At 32.7% G+C, this 14,039-nt stretch overlaps 1 protein-coding gene across 1 annotated transcript; it reads left to right on the plus strand.

The window, feature by feature from the left end:
• Positions 1 to 2,407: 2,407 nt before the first annotated feature.
• Positions 2,408 to 4,706, plus strand: LOC131054709 (protein BPS1, chloroplastic). Its single transcript, XM_057989269.2, has one exon. The coding sequence runs from the start codon at positions 2,870 to 2,872 to the stop codon at positions 3,917 to 3,919; it is 1,050 nt and encodes a 349-aa protein (XP_057845252.2). The 5' UTR covers positions 2,408 to 2,869; the 3' UTR covers positions 3,920 to 4,706.
• The last annotated feature ends 9,333 nt before the right edge of the window (positions 4,707 to 14,039 follow it).

The raw sequence follows: 14,039 nt of genomic DNA on the forward strand, positions 1-14,039 counted from the left end.
GAAAAAATATTATTATTTTATTATTAAATATAAAAAATGATAAGCATCTTAATAATTTTGTTTTTAACATTCATATATAATTTAACATCATTTTCAACAGTATTTCAATAATTTAAATATGTATCTAAAGTTATGAAAAATAAATATATTACTATTATTATCTCCACTATTACTATAAATTAAAATAAAGCTTTCTCTATAATTTACATAGAGTAAGTAATTAAACGAGAATAAAAGCTTAAAATTTTAAATTAGGATTGATAGATATTGCAATAAATACTTGTAATTAATGTAGAAATTAAAGAAATAGATCAAGTATACTTAACTCTAGATGTAATGTAGGCTAGACTATGTTAGGTGCTACAAAATGATTCGCTAGTGTATCAAAAGAGGGGGTCTATTAAACAAGTAGATTTGAAACTACAAATTCATTGTACAACTCTTTGGTTCACTTTTGTGATTTCAACACTATTCTCCTCAAGTGTGGAACAAAACGTGGTTTGTGGTTCTAAATTGTAAGCCATGATTTGAGTTGACAAAAAAATGATGATTATAGTGAAAAAAAATTCAACTCATTGTATGTGTTTAAAGTAGTGTGGTTTTTATAGACACCATTTTGGGACTCGCTAAGTGAGGGTCAAGTTCTTCATAATTAAAGGCTTTAGGTGGACAAAGTCAACAACAATGAACCAAGATCAAAGACAACATGCAAGCACACAATATACCTAGGATGATAATGTTCTATGATGTTGCTATGGTATTCTCATAGAATTCACGTGTAATGATTCCAAAGTGATTTGTAAACGAATATGAACATCCTTAAAAAAATAGAACACAGATACCTCATTAAATGGGCATCTAGGCTGGAATATTGCAAATAGGGGACATTTGCCTTTGGATTTATCTCATATGTTACAGCCATTAGTTGAGGATAGGAATGGATAATTCTTTGTTCTTTGTTGGGTTGTTGGCAATTCTTGCTTTGTAATCATCTTTTGTGTTTAAATTTTTTTCATCCCTTTTGTGCAAAAAGTTTTGTTATGACTAGTCCCTAATTATATGACTAGATCTTAAGGAATGGTGTTAAGAGGATCTTATCCTTCCACTTCACCATATTCTAAACCTCACCAATTGCAATTGATTAGAATCTAAAAATTCCTTTTCACTTAAAAATTCATTTTTAGAGATACCATTCAACTTAGATATTACAATCAAATTGTTACAAGAACATATTCTTATACTCACTAATATGAATATACAAAACATAAAATAAATTAAACATGACAACTCCTTCCATTAAAATATACCACATAAAATTAGACAATCTTTTACTTCTTAAAACATACCACATCCATAATTAAAAGCAATAATTTTGTCTATTAACATGTACCAAACTCAAAATTAAATATAATAATTTAATCCATTAAATATCACTCGCCTAAAACTGAATGTGACAATTTTACCCATTTAATTTATGATAAAACAAAAAGTGAATATAAATGGGGTAATAATGAATAAGGACATTCCCTTTAAAAATAATGTATTGCAATAATAAAAGAGTAAACAAATCTTCTTGTGATGATCTTTCCCATGTAGCATAAACAATAGGTTAATGGAGTGTAGATTGAGAATATGATGCCAGCTATGAATATGGGTACACTTGATTCATTGAGGCCAACTATGAATATGATGTTGAGTGTGGCTTCTCTACATAACAACCTTCTTTTATTTTTCTTCTTCAAACTTCCACCGTTGGCATCAAATCAAATCATCACTCATCATGATTAAACAATGGCATTATAAAAAAGTAACATTAGAAGTTTGCATTGTGCATAAAAGAGATTCTCAATTATCTCCATGTTCTTTCTAGGGGAGACACACATCATTGTTCCAACAACTTTTCTTGGGCCTCAATCCTTAATAGAATAGAAAAAATTGCCTTTAATAGAGTACGAGTTTGAATATGTACTCAAAGACTTTTCATTGCCGGTTAAATTTGTTTACACCCTTTTTCATTTGTCCATTTGGGCCCCCTGAAATTCTTTGTATATTCCTTCTTTGTATCCCATTCTTTTACATGGCCACAATTGTTTATTAATTTCCTAGTGGCTATGTGTTCCTCCTTTGGGTTTCTTGTGGGTCCTTGTTTTGAGTCTTTTTACACATTTGCTCTCAAGTCTTACATTGTTGGGCTGTCAATCAATTTTTACAAGGTATTGGAGTCTTCTTTTGATTGTTTTGTTGGTTCTATGTGAAAAGTTGTGCATGTGCATGAATATATTATGTATTGTATTCTAAGGATCCATGGAGCATTGGCCTTAGAATATGTGTGTCTACTTGCAAATCAAAATCTAAGCTTGAGATCTCATGGTTGTACATGTAATAGGGAACAATGATCCTTGCATTTTTGAGCCTTGAGCCTTGCTAATTTTCAAAATCAAATTATGAATATTTTGATGGAGAAAAGATCTAGAAAGGGATGATGTTCCCTAGCTACTGTTCTAAGTTGAAAACTGTGCAAGGGCAGATTCAAAGCTCTCAAGGTAGGCTAGATTTTGGGTAGACTAAATTATACATAATAATTTCCTTGTTGCAATATAAAATTTCTCTTTTCAAATCATATAAGGTAGGTGAATGGTTTGTAGAAGGTACACGGTACATAACATGGCGGAAAGGAGATGAAACTAAGGTGTTTTCTTGTCTTGCCAATGTGGGTATGTAAGAAATCAGCAAAATGGTGTGTTTCCTCATGGGGGTACTTGTGGGATTAGTATAATTGAGAGAATTAAGGGTTTACAACTCCAAACACCCTAGTGGGTGAGCCTAATATTAGAGTTTCTGTGTTGTTCTTCATGGTTATTGTTGAAGAATGATGCAACTGATGACCTCTTGGCAAGCTATGGATTATTCATCAGGGAATTCAATCTTTAGGGATGTTAATGGGTTTTACAGCACCTTGACTCAGGGTCTGGAAAATCTGGAGCAGGCTATATCCTCACATAGTTTCATGTCAACAGATTGGCTTCAACAGATTGTTCAGTTGTTAAGGTCACTGCACACTGAAATCATCCATCTGGTGCAGAAACTACAGCTTCCTGTTGGGGATAAGTGGCTTGATGATTACATGGATGAGAGCTCAAAGCTGTGGGATGTGTGTCATGTGGTGAAAGGTGGGATTACAGGCCTAGAGCAATACCAAAATGCAGTGGAGACAGTCACAGTGGCATTGGTTGACAATGACAGCCCAACAGTTGCGCAGTGCAGGCAGGCGATGAGGAACATCTCAGGGTGTTGGAGGGAGGCTATCAGCCTAGAAGAAGAAAATAAGGTATTGATTGAGACCAAGATTGAAGCAGAGGGGGGTAATAAGCTGTTTTTGCAATTGGATGACAAGGTCATTGAGGCCAATTTTGCAAAGTGGAATGGATTCAGTGGTTTCAGAGGAGTGATGTATGCAATGAAGAACACGAGCTCATTGCTGCTCATGTTGCTTCTCTGGGGATTGGTGTATTGCTCCAGTGAAAGCTTGAGTGCCGTTGAGAATTTCTCTTTAAGGTCTTCTTCCTTCTTTGCCGCCTCATCTCGCCTTCAACAGAGAGTTAATGCAGAGATAAACAAGGTGAGATCCTCAATCAAGTCTTCCATGTATAGCAGGCCTTCAATGTTCTTACATGAGTTTGGAAAGGCACAGTCCTTGATGGGGGATCTGTGGACCCAATTAGACCTTAGGTGCAGAAGTTCTTCCCACAGCAATTCTCATGAAGACCCTGATACCCTGATTGAGAAAGTTCAGCAGTTGAAGCACTATTTTGGATTGCTGAAATCAGGGCTGGAGAATATTGATAGCCAGCTAGATGACTTCTTTGATGAGATTGTTGATGGCAGGAAGAAGCTGCTGGACATTTGCAGTAGGAAGTAATCTAATTTGCATTTGTATAGAAGGGGAGAAGCCCTAGATACATCTGTAGGACTGTTTAGGGTCAGCAATTACTGTAAACATTTCAAAGTTAAAAGCATAGTTGTCCTGATTACTTTATTAGTGGGATTCATTGTGGCAAGTTTTGAGTGAAGACAATTGTTTTGGGGAATTGTTCAGTTATACTGTGGTTGGTTATTGATAAGAGACATAGCCTCGACCATGTTTCAGAACAAGATGTTGAAGGAACCTCGTTCGGTGGTTGGGTATATTCCTCTAGAAGATTAGGGTTGCACAATGACTGTAGGAATTTAACTAGAAACTTCCATATGGCAAATCAGCCATGGAACCCACTAGAGAAAGACCACTTCTTTTCTTTCTTTTTTTGTTTCCTCTTCTCCAAGTAGGCAGATCATAGGGGTTATAATGCATTAGGCTTCAAAGGATATACTGATTAATTGAGCAGAATGATTTGTGAGTTGTAAACTGTCAATGATATAATATAATGTAGAGATATTTTGATATCTCTTTAACGAGTCATAAGATTGGTACATAGAGTCAAAATGGCAGGATGGTAATGGATGAGATATTCTTATATCTTCTTTACACAAGTCTGAGATTTCTGTATTTGGTGGATGATAATGGAGCAATGTATAACATGGAACAAATACCATTTAGATGGCATCTCTTCTTCCTAGCTTCTTCTTATCCTGCAATATTTATGTCAGGCGTTGTAAACTGTGTTATTTTGAGTAATTGATGTTAACAAAGGAGCCATGAACATTGTGGATATCTGTCTTGTTTACTTCCTTTGAAAGGCCTTTTTTAATGTCTTAAAATTTTGATTTGGATGGATGAATGATAAAACATATGGCCTGAGCAACAAGCATCAGGGCTGTTCTCTGTATATGGGTCCGGGCCCTTCCCGTGTTTACCTTAATCAAAACAAGCTTCAGGGCTGGTAACACCCCCTTTGGGGAACCTTGACATTTCGTCACTTACATTTTTCCAATTTTGTATCCCTCGGATTCCAACCTCATTTGGCAGCTCATTGTTTTTACAGAAAGTAGGGTAGACTTACAATGGAAAGTTATATATGTATTTCTTTTTTGTTATTTAGTTCTTTGATTTATTTTACACTTATAGAAACATGCTAGGCAAGATATTTTCAAAGATCAGGTTACCATGATCTTCATTTATCTATTTTGGTTACTGGATAACATTTATTGCAAAATTAATTCTATATTTCTGTCATTCTGTCCATCTGAACATGATAAGCCTGTGGTTTTATCTTATCATGATTCATGACCTAATTACATTCTCAAATTATTCACTGTTAAAGAAAAGAGATCTGTTATTATCTATTGTGTTCATTAACATTCAAGTCCTATGACAATACTTATGGTTAGTGGACTAAACCAAGTATTTTACAAGTTATTTTCATGCATTAGGATGAACTTCTTCTGTGCAAAGATTAAGATTAACAGGTCTACTTTCCTCAAAACAAAGCAGTTATCTGTACACTATCAAAAGGGTAATTTCTACTATCAAGATTATTGATATGCATGTTGAAATCACACATATATTATTTAAGTGGAAAGGATGACAAAAGTAATTTCATACTAATGTGTTTACCTGATCAAATTGTATTTGACTAGCAAAATCTTCAGCTTCTTTTCTTCATAATTCTGTAGAAAGAAATATTGTGGATTGTCACATTAACTTTCCTGCTAGCATTACCTGAAATCTATTTGTTGCTGCAGAGATCACAAAGGAAAAATGGAGTGCCAAAGTATATTGTGTGCTTAATCAAAACATTAAATATGATCCGGGGATTAATGGATTTGAGGTGTATGTATATCAGAATTTGCATCTTTGACCCTTACATATCTTACAGGTTGGGAATACCCTCTGAATGTTATTCCCTAATTACTTTCTCTAATATGATTTTATCTCCGAATGATTACACACAAGGAGGACTTATATTTATAGGGTGAATATCTGAGAAAAGACATTTGATGTTTGAATTCTATCTTTTTTTTTAAATCATATAGCTATCCAATACAAAAGCATGAATCTTAGACTGAAATCTTTTTTGGCTGAGAGTTGGGCTGAAAGGTATCCATTCTATCAAAGTCGTATCCCAGCTTCATCTCTTTGACTGAGAGTTATCTATTCTATTAAAGAACACCATCCTGATCTTATCTCTAGATGTAGAAGTCTTGCTCTCAAGAAGACTTGATCTCTTAATTTATGATAAACAACTTTTTAATTATTTTTATTTACACTTTTTCTTTAACAGTATTCACTAACATGAATGACTATATTTATAATCTAAAATTCACATGTTGAATAATTGGCTAGCGACTGATAGACTATAATGGACTGCAATGAATATCCTCGCTACTATCTCAAGATAGGAAATTGGGTTTTTTCTTAACAACAGTTTGAATTGATGAATTCCTTAGTCTATGTAAGAGAAGTATGGACGTAGTTGGTACTTTGTTTTGATTCAATATAAAAAAAATAGTGCATGATTTCTTTTTGAATGGTTCAAATACGTAAGTGAAGTATTTTTTTTTTGTAAGGAATTCAAAAGCAAAATAAACGCTTCCAAATCATTAATCTAATAGGAGAGATGATGGAACACCCTTAACCACTGCATATTAGATAAACATATTCAAAATCAGATATACGTGATATAACTCTTTTGGGAAAAAACTCACTCTCCAAAACCCAGACTCAATTGTATTATAAGCAACAACCAACTGTTGCAATTGCCTAGGGCTAATGCTCTTAAGAAGTAAGAATTCTAGAGAATATCTAGCACAAAAGCTTCTTAGAAGATATCCAACCTATCATACAAAATACACCAAGAAGCCAAATATTTATAGAGCTCAAGACAAGTGGAAAGCCTCCATGGTTTCCAAAACCAACTCCAACGCTAAAGAGGTATGTGGTGCCATAAACAACAACTTGCTAATCCCATGACATGTTGCACATAGCAACTTCCAAAGCAACAAGGCATAACTCATCTATAATGATCACCTTGCCATATACAACAACTACTTCTCACCACTTGTCAAAAATGAACTCAAAACATAAATAACAATTGCCAAATAATAACTCTCCATGACTCTTCCACTGAACTAGTAATCGTCATAGTAAATAAAAGAAATCGTCATAGTTCCAAAATAGCAACCAATAACACTAGTCCCCTCTTTTTAAGACTTCCAAGGTGGGCACTAAAATAAAATAAATAAATAAAATAAATATGTTTGGACTCTAAGGGTGAGACACTTTAATCCCAACATTCTCCCACTTGTCAAAGACTTGTCAAAAGTCAAAACTCTATCATCTGCCCAAAGCCTCAAGGCTCATAAAACTAGCACATGATCTAAACTTCTTAGTGTTCATTGACTTCGTCAGTAAATCTGGGACATTTGTCGAAGTATCAACTTTTTCCAACTTCACCTTTCCATCTTCCACCATATCACGAACAAAATGAAATTATACATCAATATGCTTTGTTTTGGCATGGAAAGTAGGATTCTTCACTAAACAAATAACACTCTAGCTATCACAGACAATAGTAATTTGACCTGCATAAAAACCAATATTGGTATACAATCTCTTTAGCCGAATGGCTTTCTTACAAGCTTGAGTAGTTGTCGTGTACTCTACTTTTGTAGTGGACAAAGTGACTAGAGTTTTTCGCTTACCCATCCAACTAATAGAACCACTAAACATCATGTAAACATATCCATTGGTGGATCTTATGTTATCAATGTCACCTGCCCAATTTGAATCCACATATCCATGAATGCAAACTAAATTTCGAGGTCCAAAAGGATAACCATGAAAACACAAGGAATACTTGGAAGTACCCCTCAAATACTTGAATGCTCTCTTTACCACATCCCAATGCACCCTACCAAGATTAGTCATATACCAACTAAGGACTCCCACTACTTGGGCAATGTTTGGTCTCGTATAAGGCATAGCATACATCAAGCTACCAACAACACTCTTATATGGTACTCTAGACACGTCCTCCATCTCAGTATGAGATTTTGGACAATCCTCTACAAAAAGCTTCGTCCCATGTAACACTGAAACAACTAACTGATTGTAAGCTATCATGTTGAATCTCTCCAACACAAAGTTAACAGACTTACTCTGCTCATCCAATGTTTTTTGCTAGCTCTATCTCTAATGATCTTAATCCCAAGAATATATCTTGTTGCACCTAGATCTTTCATCTCAAACTATGCTACTAGCTAAGACTTCAAATCTAAAATGCTTCTTCTACCATTTTCAATAAATAATATATCATGTACATATAAGACTATGATAGAACATGACCGTTTTCAGACTTATAATACACACAATGGTTAGGTTTAGATTAAAAAAACTCTCAAAAACTACACATAAGTGTCAAACTTTTGATACCATATTCTCGAAGACTATTTCAGACCATACAAAGATTTCTTCAACTTACAAACAAGATTCTCTTTACCTTTCCCAGCGTAATTCTCTAGTTGTGACATCTAAATTTCCTCCTCCAAATCACTGTGAGGAATGTTGTCTTCACATCCATTTGCTCGACTTCCAAGTCATAAGTTATTGCAAGTGATAACAAGAATCAAATGGATGTCGGCTTAGCTATAGGAGAAAATATTTCACCATAATCAATTCCCTCCACCTGAGAATAGCCCTTCATGGCCAATTATGCTTTATATTTTTCAAAACTACCATCTGGACCCAATTTCTTCTTGAACGCCCATTTACATCCAATAGGTTTTTGTCCTTCAAGCAAAGGTACCAAATCTCATGTAGCATTCTTCTTCAATGCAACCATTTCTTCATTCATGGCTTCCATCTAGGAATCTACATCATGCATATACCCATAGCCTCTCTAACAGTCCTAGGCTAATTAGTGTTAGCAATCAAAGCAATTATACAACTGAAATCCAAAAAAGAATATCCAAACCTTTTTGGTGAATAACCATATCTATCAAGTCGATGCCTATCACGGGTAGACCTCCTTAATTGTTAAGGCCGAGGTTCTTGCTCTTCTTTTGTTTTTTCAAAGCTACTTGAGCTCTCCTCATCAACGAGTTCAACAAGAGTGCATAGTTCATTTTTTATCGGAGTAGATGGTACCTAAACTACCTCCCTTTTGTGTTTCTTTGCATTCTCTACTTGCAAATCAACAATTGAAGGCTTCAACTCACGGAAGATCACACTTCAACTATAGGGCACCTTCTTTGCAACAAGATCCCAAAGCCTATAGCCTTTCATGCCAACACCATAGCCAATGAAGATACGCTTAATCGTCTTGTTCTCCAATTTTGATCTTTTCTCACTCGCCACATGTGCATATGCCTCACAACCAAAGACTTTGAGATGTCTCAATGAAGGCTTCTTAATAGATCATGCCTCTATAGGTGTCTTTTCAACCAATGTTGAAGTAGGACATATGTTACTCAGATAACACACAATGGCTACAACTTCAGCCCAATACTTATGTTCAAGCCCGATACTATTCAATATACTGTTAGCCCTCTCCATTAGTGTTTTGTTTATACTCTTCGCAACTCCATTTTGTTGTGGGATGTATGGATTTGTCTTGTGTCTCTCAATCCCATGGTCCTTACAAAACTTGTCAAATTCTGCCAAACAAAACCCACCGCCATTGTCAATTGTATTAGTATTAGTAGCAACAACCAATTGTTACAATATAATGCCTTAAGTTAGTGCTCTTCAAGAGTAAGTACAACAATAGAAAATTCTAGAGAATATTCAGCACATAAAATATTCTTAGAAGATATCCAACCTATCATAAAAAATACACTAAGAAGCCACATATTTATAGAGCTCAACACAAATGAAAAGTGCCTATATTTTCCAAAACCAACTCTAACACCAAAGAGGTTTGTGGTGTCATAAACAACTTGTTGATGTCATGGCACGTTACACATAGCAACTTCTAAAGAACCAATGTATAACTCATCTATAACTATCACTTTGTCATATGCAACACCTACCTCTCACCACGTGTCAAAAGTGAACTCAAAACATAAATACCAATTGCCAAATAATAACTCTCCATGACTCTTTCACTGACTAATAGTCGTCAAAGTAACTAAAAGAAACCATCATAATTCCAACATAGCAACCTATGGCACTAGTCTCATCTTTTAGGTCTTCCAAAATAAGTGCTAAAATTAAATACATACCAAAATAAACATGTTTGGACTCTAAGGTTGAGACACCTTAATCCCAACATTTTTATTAATAATTATTGAAAATAAGAAATGATAAGTAATGGTAGTTTCAGGATAAAAGTTTTATTATTTTTTTTTTCTAAGATTTTTTTTTTTTAATATGAGTTTTGAGAGTTCTATGAGAATTTTTGAATTGATAAATTTTTATTTGGTTCTTTTGTGATTAGTCCAATTTCACATTCAGTAAAGTATTGTTTTTATGGAAACAAGTTGGAATACATAGATATTGGTATATTTGTCTTTATATAACAGATTACAGCAATTTAACTAAGCATACATTTAAATCACAAGTCGCCTTCAACTAAGAAACCTCATGCAAAATTAGACCATCAAATTCACTAATAACTCTTCAAAATAAAGAATGCTTCAAAATGAAGGCTAAAAACGTCCTTTGATAGAGATTCTGATAGGTTTGGGAATGTGATTTTGTTTTTTTATGAAATATTTGTTTCGTCAATTGAAATTGAACATGGCCACTATTTTGAAAAAAAATAGATGTAAGAAAGTCTAATATAAAAAAAAATTAAAATTGTATGAAACTAGATCAAATTTTGTATAAACAAATAGATTTGTCTTGTTCTTCCTTTTGATAAAATAAGTTTAAGATCAAAATATAATAAAATTTAAAATAATAATAATAAACACCCTAGAATCACTCTAAACATATATAACATATAAAATTAAATGTATTAATGTTTAACTTAAAATATTACTTTAAAAAATATAAATGATATATGATAATACTTCGAATTTTTCAATTAAAAAAACTTAACTTTAAAAAAATTGAGAGATAATATTCATAGAGGACTAAGCAAAGATATGCCCTACATAATTATGACAAACAAATGCATTTACTTCATCATTTTGGATTGTCAAAACATTTGGAGAGCTAGACTAAGTAGAGTCCTTTCCACTCATCATAGGCCACAATCATTATACAAAATATTATATTCCTATGAAGCAAGAAGAATAAGAAAATCAAAATTCTTTTCGTGATAGTCTTCTTTATATTTTGTTCTCAAATACAATTCTTAGAATGAAGATTCTCATTTCTAATGTATCATAATAATATTCATCTTTTTTAATTTTATATTTAAAATAGAAAAAAATTAAAAATTGGAAGCGTTAAGTTAGAGATTTATGTTTGTTTAAAAATATTAAAAATTTAAAAAATTCATAAATACATGTTTATAATAATAAAATTATATATAAATATTTATATGATGAAAAGTAAATAAAGAATAATAATATATCTTAGTTTAGGTAAATACATATATTTATATGATATTGGAGTAAGTAAAGCATAATGTGTGTCTTATTTTAGGCAAACACACACACACACATCTCAAATAATAGTTTGTTTTAAATAAAATAAAGTAGTGTTTCATTGATACAAATCTTAAATGTGTTATTCAAACTCAAATTTAAAATGTACACACACATAAGGTGGGTGTTGTGAAACACACTCGTATATAAGGTGGGTGTTGTGAAATAAACATGAAAAAGACTTGTCATGAAAACTTTTTCAAAGTATGCAAATTTGATTTTTAGTTGTGTAACATTGAATCATCTATAAAATATTATGTGGGTGTAAAATCAATAATAAGAAAATCAACAAATCATAATAAGAAAACACGTAGTACATTATTTATATGGAGAAACACTTTCAAAAAAAAATCAATTAGATGCTCAAGAATGTTTTAATCTTCAAAAATAGAATATCTATGCAACACTCTAATTCCCTTCGATTTGATGGCATTCTAGTAGCACTGATATATTTATAAAATAACCTCATTAAACTATTATCTTGTGCCTTGAATTTTTAAAGAAATAAGATGGTAATATAACAAATGGTTTCTCTAAACAATGGATCATCAAACCATGATAAAATACCAAAACTCCCACATCCAAAATAAAAGGAATATTTCAAAAATAGTAAAAATAACTCTCAATGATCCATGAATAGAAAAAGAAATCTCCATACTAACAATAGATAACATGTTTGACTTGTAAGTCCATAATAGCACAACTCACAAGGTAGGAATCCAAATCCACTTCCATGAATCAATGTGGACCCCGCTAATAATGCAAGATGTTTCAGTGTACTCAATTACAATGCCCAAGTTAAAGAATCTACTAAAAAGATTTGTAACTCCCACTACTAGCTCCACCTCCTTCATTAATATCATTACAACTAATATTCCAAGACAACAAAGAGAATGATAATCTCTCAATAACATGGATGTCCAAGTACCCATTCCAAGATTGTTGGAGATGCACAAAAATAATATGTTGAACTTACAATTAAATATCACACTATACTAGCAATGGGTAGCAAACCACCTAATTTAAACTATTTTCATAATATGAATTTTGGAAGACAACCTAAATTATAATCTATATACTTGTAATGGTGAAACTTGCATGCCCATTTTATTTTTGTTTAGTTTTATCCATATTTTTGGAGATTGGCTTAATACATGTACATATAAAAAACGGGCACAATCTTGTGTGAAGTTGAACACATTCCCTTGTCCTTAAATATACACAGGCATATCTTGATATATATGTTCATATTACATATTTATTGCACCTAATCATCCATCCTTATACATCCATTATCCATCATAATCTAAGCCTTTTCATGTCTTGGATCATTTCTATCAATGTAAGGTTGACCCTGCAACTGCAAACTTGACCCTTGAAATTTCAAATTTCAAATTCAAAATTTGAACAACTTATATCTATTATTTTCCTATCTAAGGTTGACTAAAGACACATTTTACATAATTTGTAGATACATCATTGTATTCAAAAGCATCCAATTGCATTCATTTTCACGTCCTTTCATATCCAATCATGTTCGCATTAAAGAAGCACACTAGGAATAGTTCTATTGACACACTAAAATGAATATAGATATGTACATTCATTCTAGAGGATTGGCCTTATTAATATTTGATATCTTTAATCATTTGCCAAACTTTTCTATGGGCTAAAATTGGAGGGCATGTATCCTTAAGACATATGGAAATCCTCTAAAGATATTTTAAAATATTATCAATCTCATATAGCAAAAAATAGTAGAAACATTAGAGGTGAATCAATCACAATAGAATCAATATTATACACTTCTCTAGATAATTTTCATGAGTAGAGGGCATTTTTGCAAGCACAATTTCCACCGTAATTCATGGACTTGACCCCTCATAGCATAAATAAACTATTGAGATCCCAAGGAAAGTGTAGAAAATATAAATTTTACGAGGATTCAATATTTAAATTTCCTATCAATATATAAATTTTAAAATAAAGATTTGAAATTGGGTGAATGTGTAAAATAAAAATTAGCCCATGTTAAAATAGAGAGATCAAGGCCCAAGTTTTTATATACAATGGCATAATATGTGTCTATCTTAAAGAATTAATATATTTAACTTGAAACAATTTTATTTTAGGAGAAAACTATCAAATATGGGTCAATTATGCACTTTCAAAGAACTTAAAAATAGTCAAAAAATGTAATGACCTCGAAACCTAAATCTTAGGATAATAAATATTTTTACTTTTACACAAGATAAAGTATCATAACAATAGTAAAAGCATAACCTTTTTTATCAAAACATAAAAATGTATTTAGAGTAAAAATACTTGACACATAGTGCAGGATTTGGTAGCGGATGGGCTCTGTCTACATCGAGGTTGTTGTTTGTAGGGGCTAGGTCACCCGTGCCCTAATCCCTATTCTATTTTTGTTCCTGGACGTATCAAGGGTTTTGGTTGTGTTCGGGGTGGTGTGCAGAGGGGATGGGGTCCCTCATTTTGTCTATATC

The sequence above is a fragment of the Cryptomeria japonica genome, chromosome 5 (genome assembly GCF_030272615.1).
Source record: "Cryptomeria japonica chromosome 5, Sugi_1.0, whole genome shotgun sequence".
Lineage (NCBI taxonomy): Eukaryota > Viridiplantae > Streptophyta > Pinopsida > Cupressales > Cupressaceae > Cryptomeria > Cryptomeria japonica.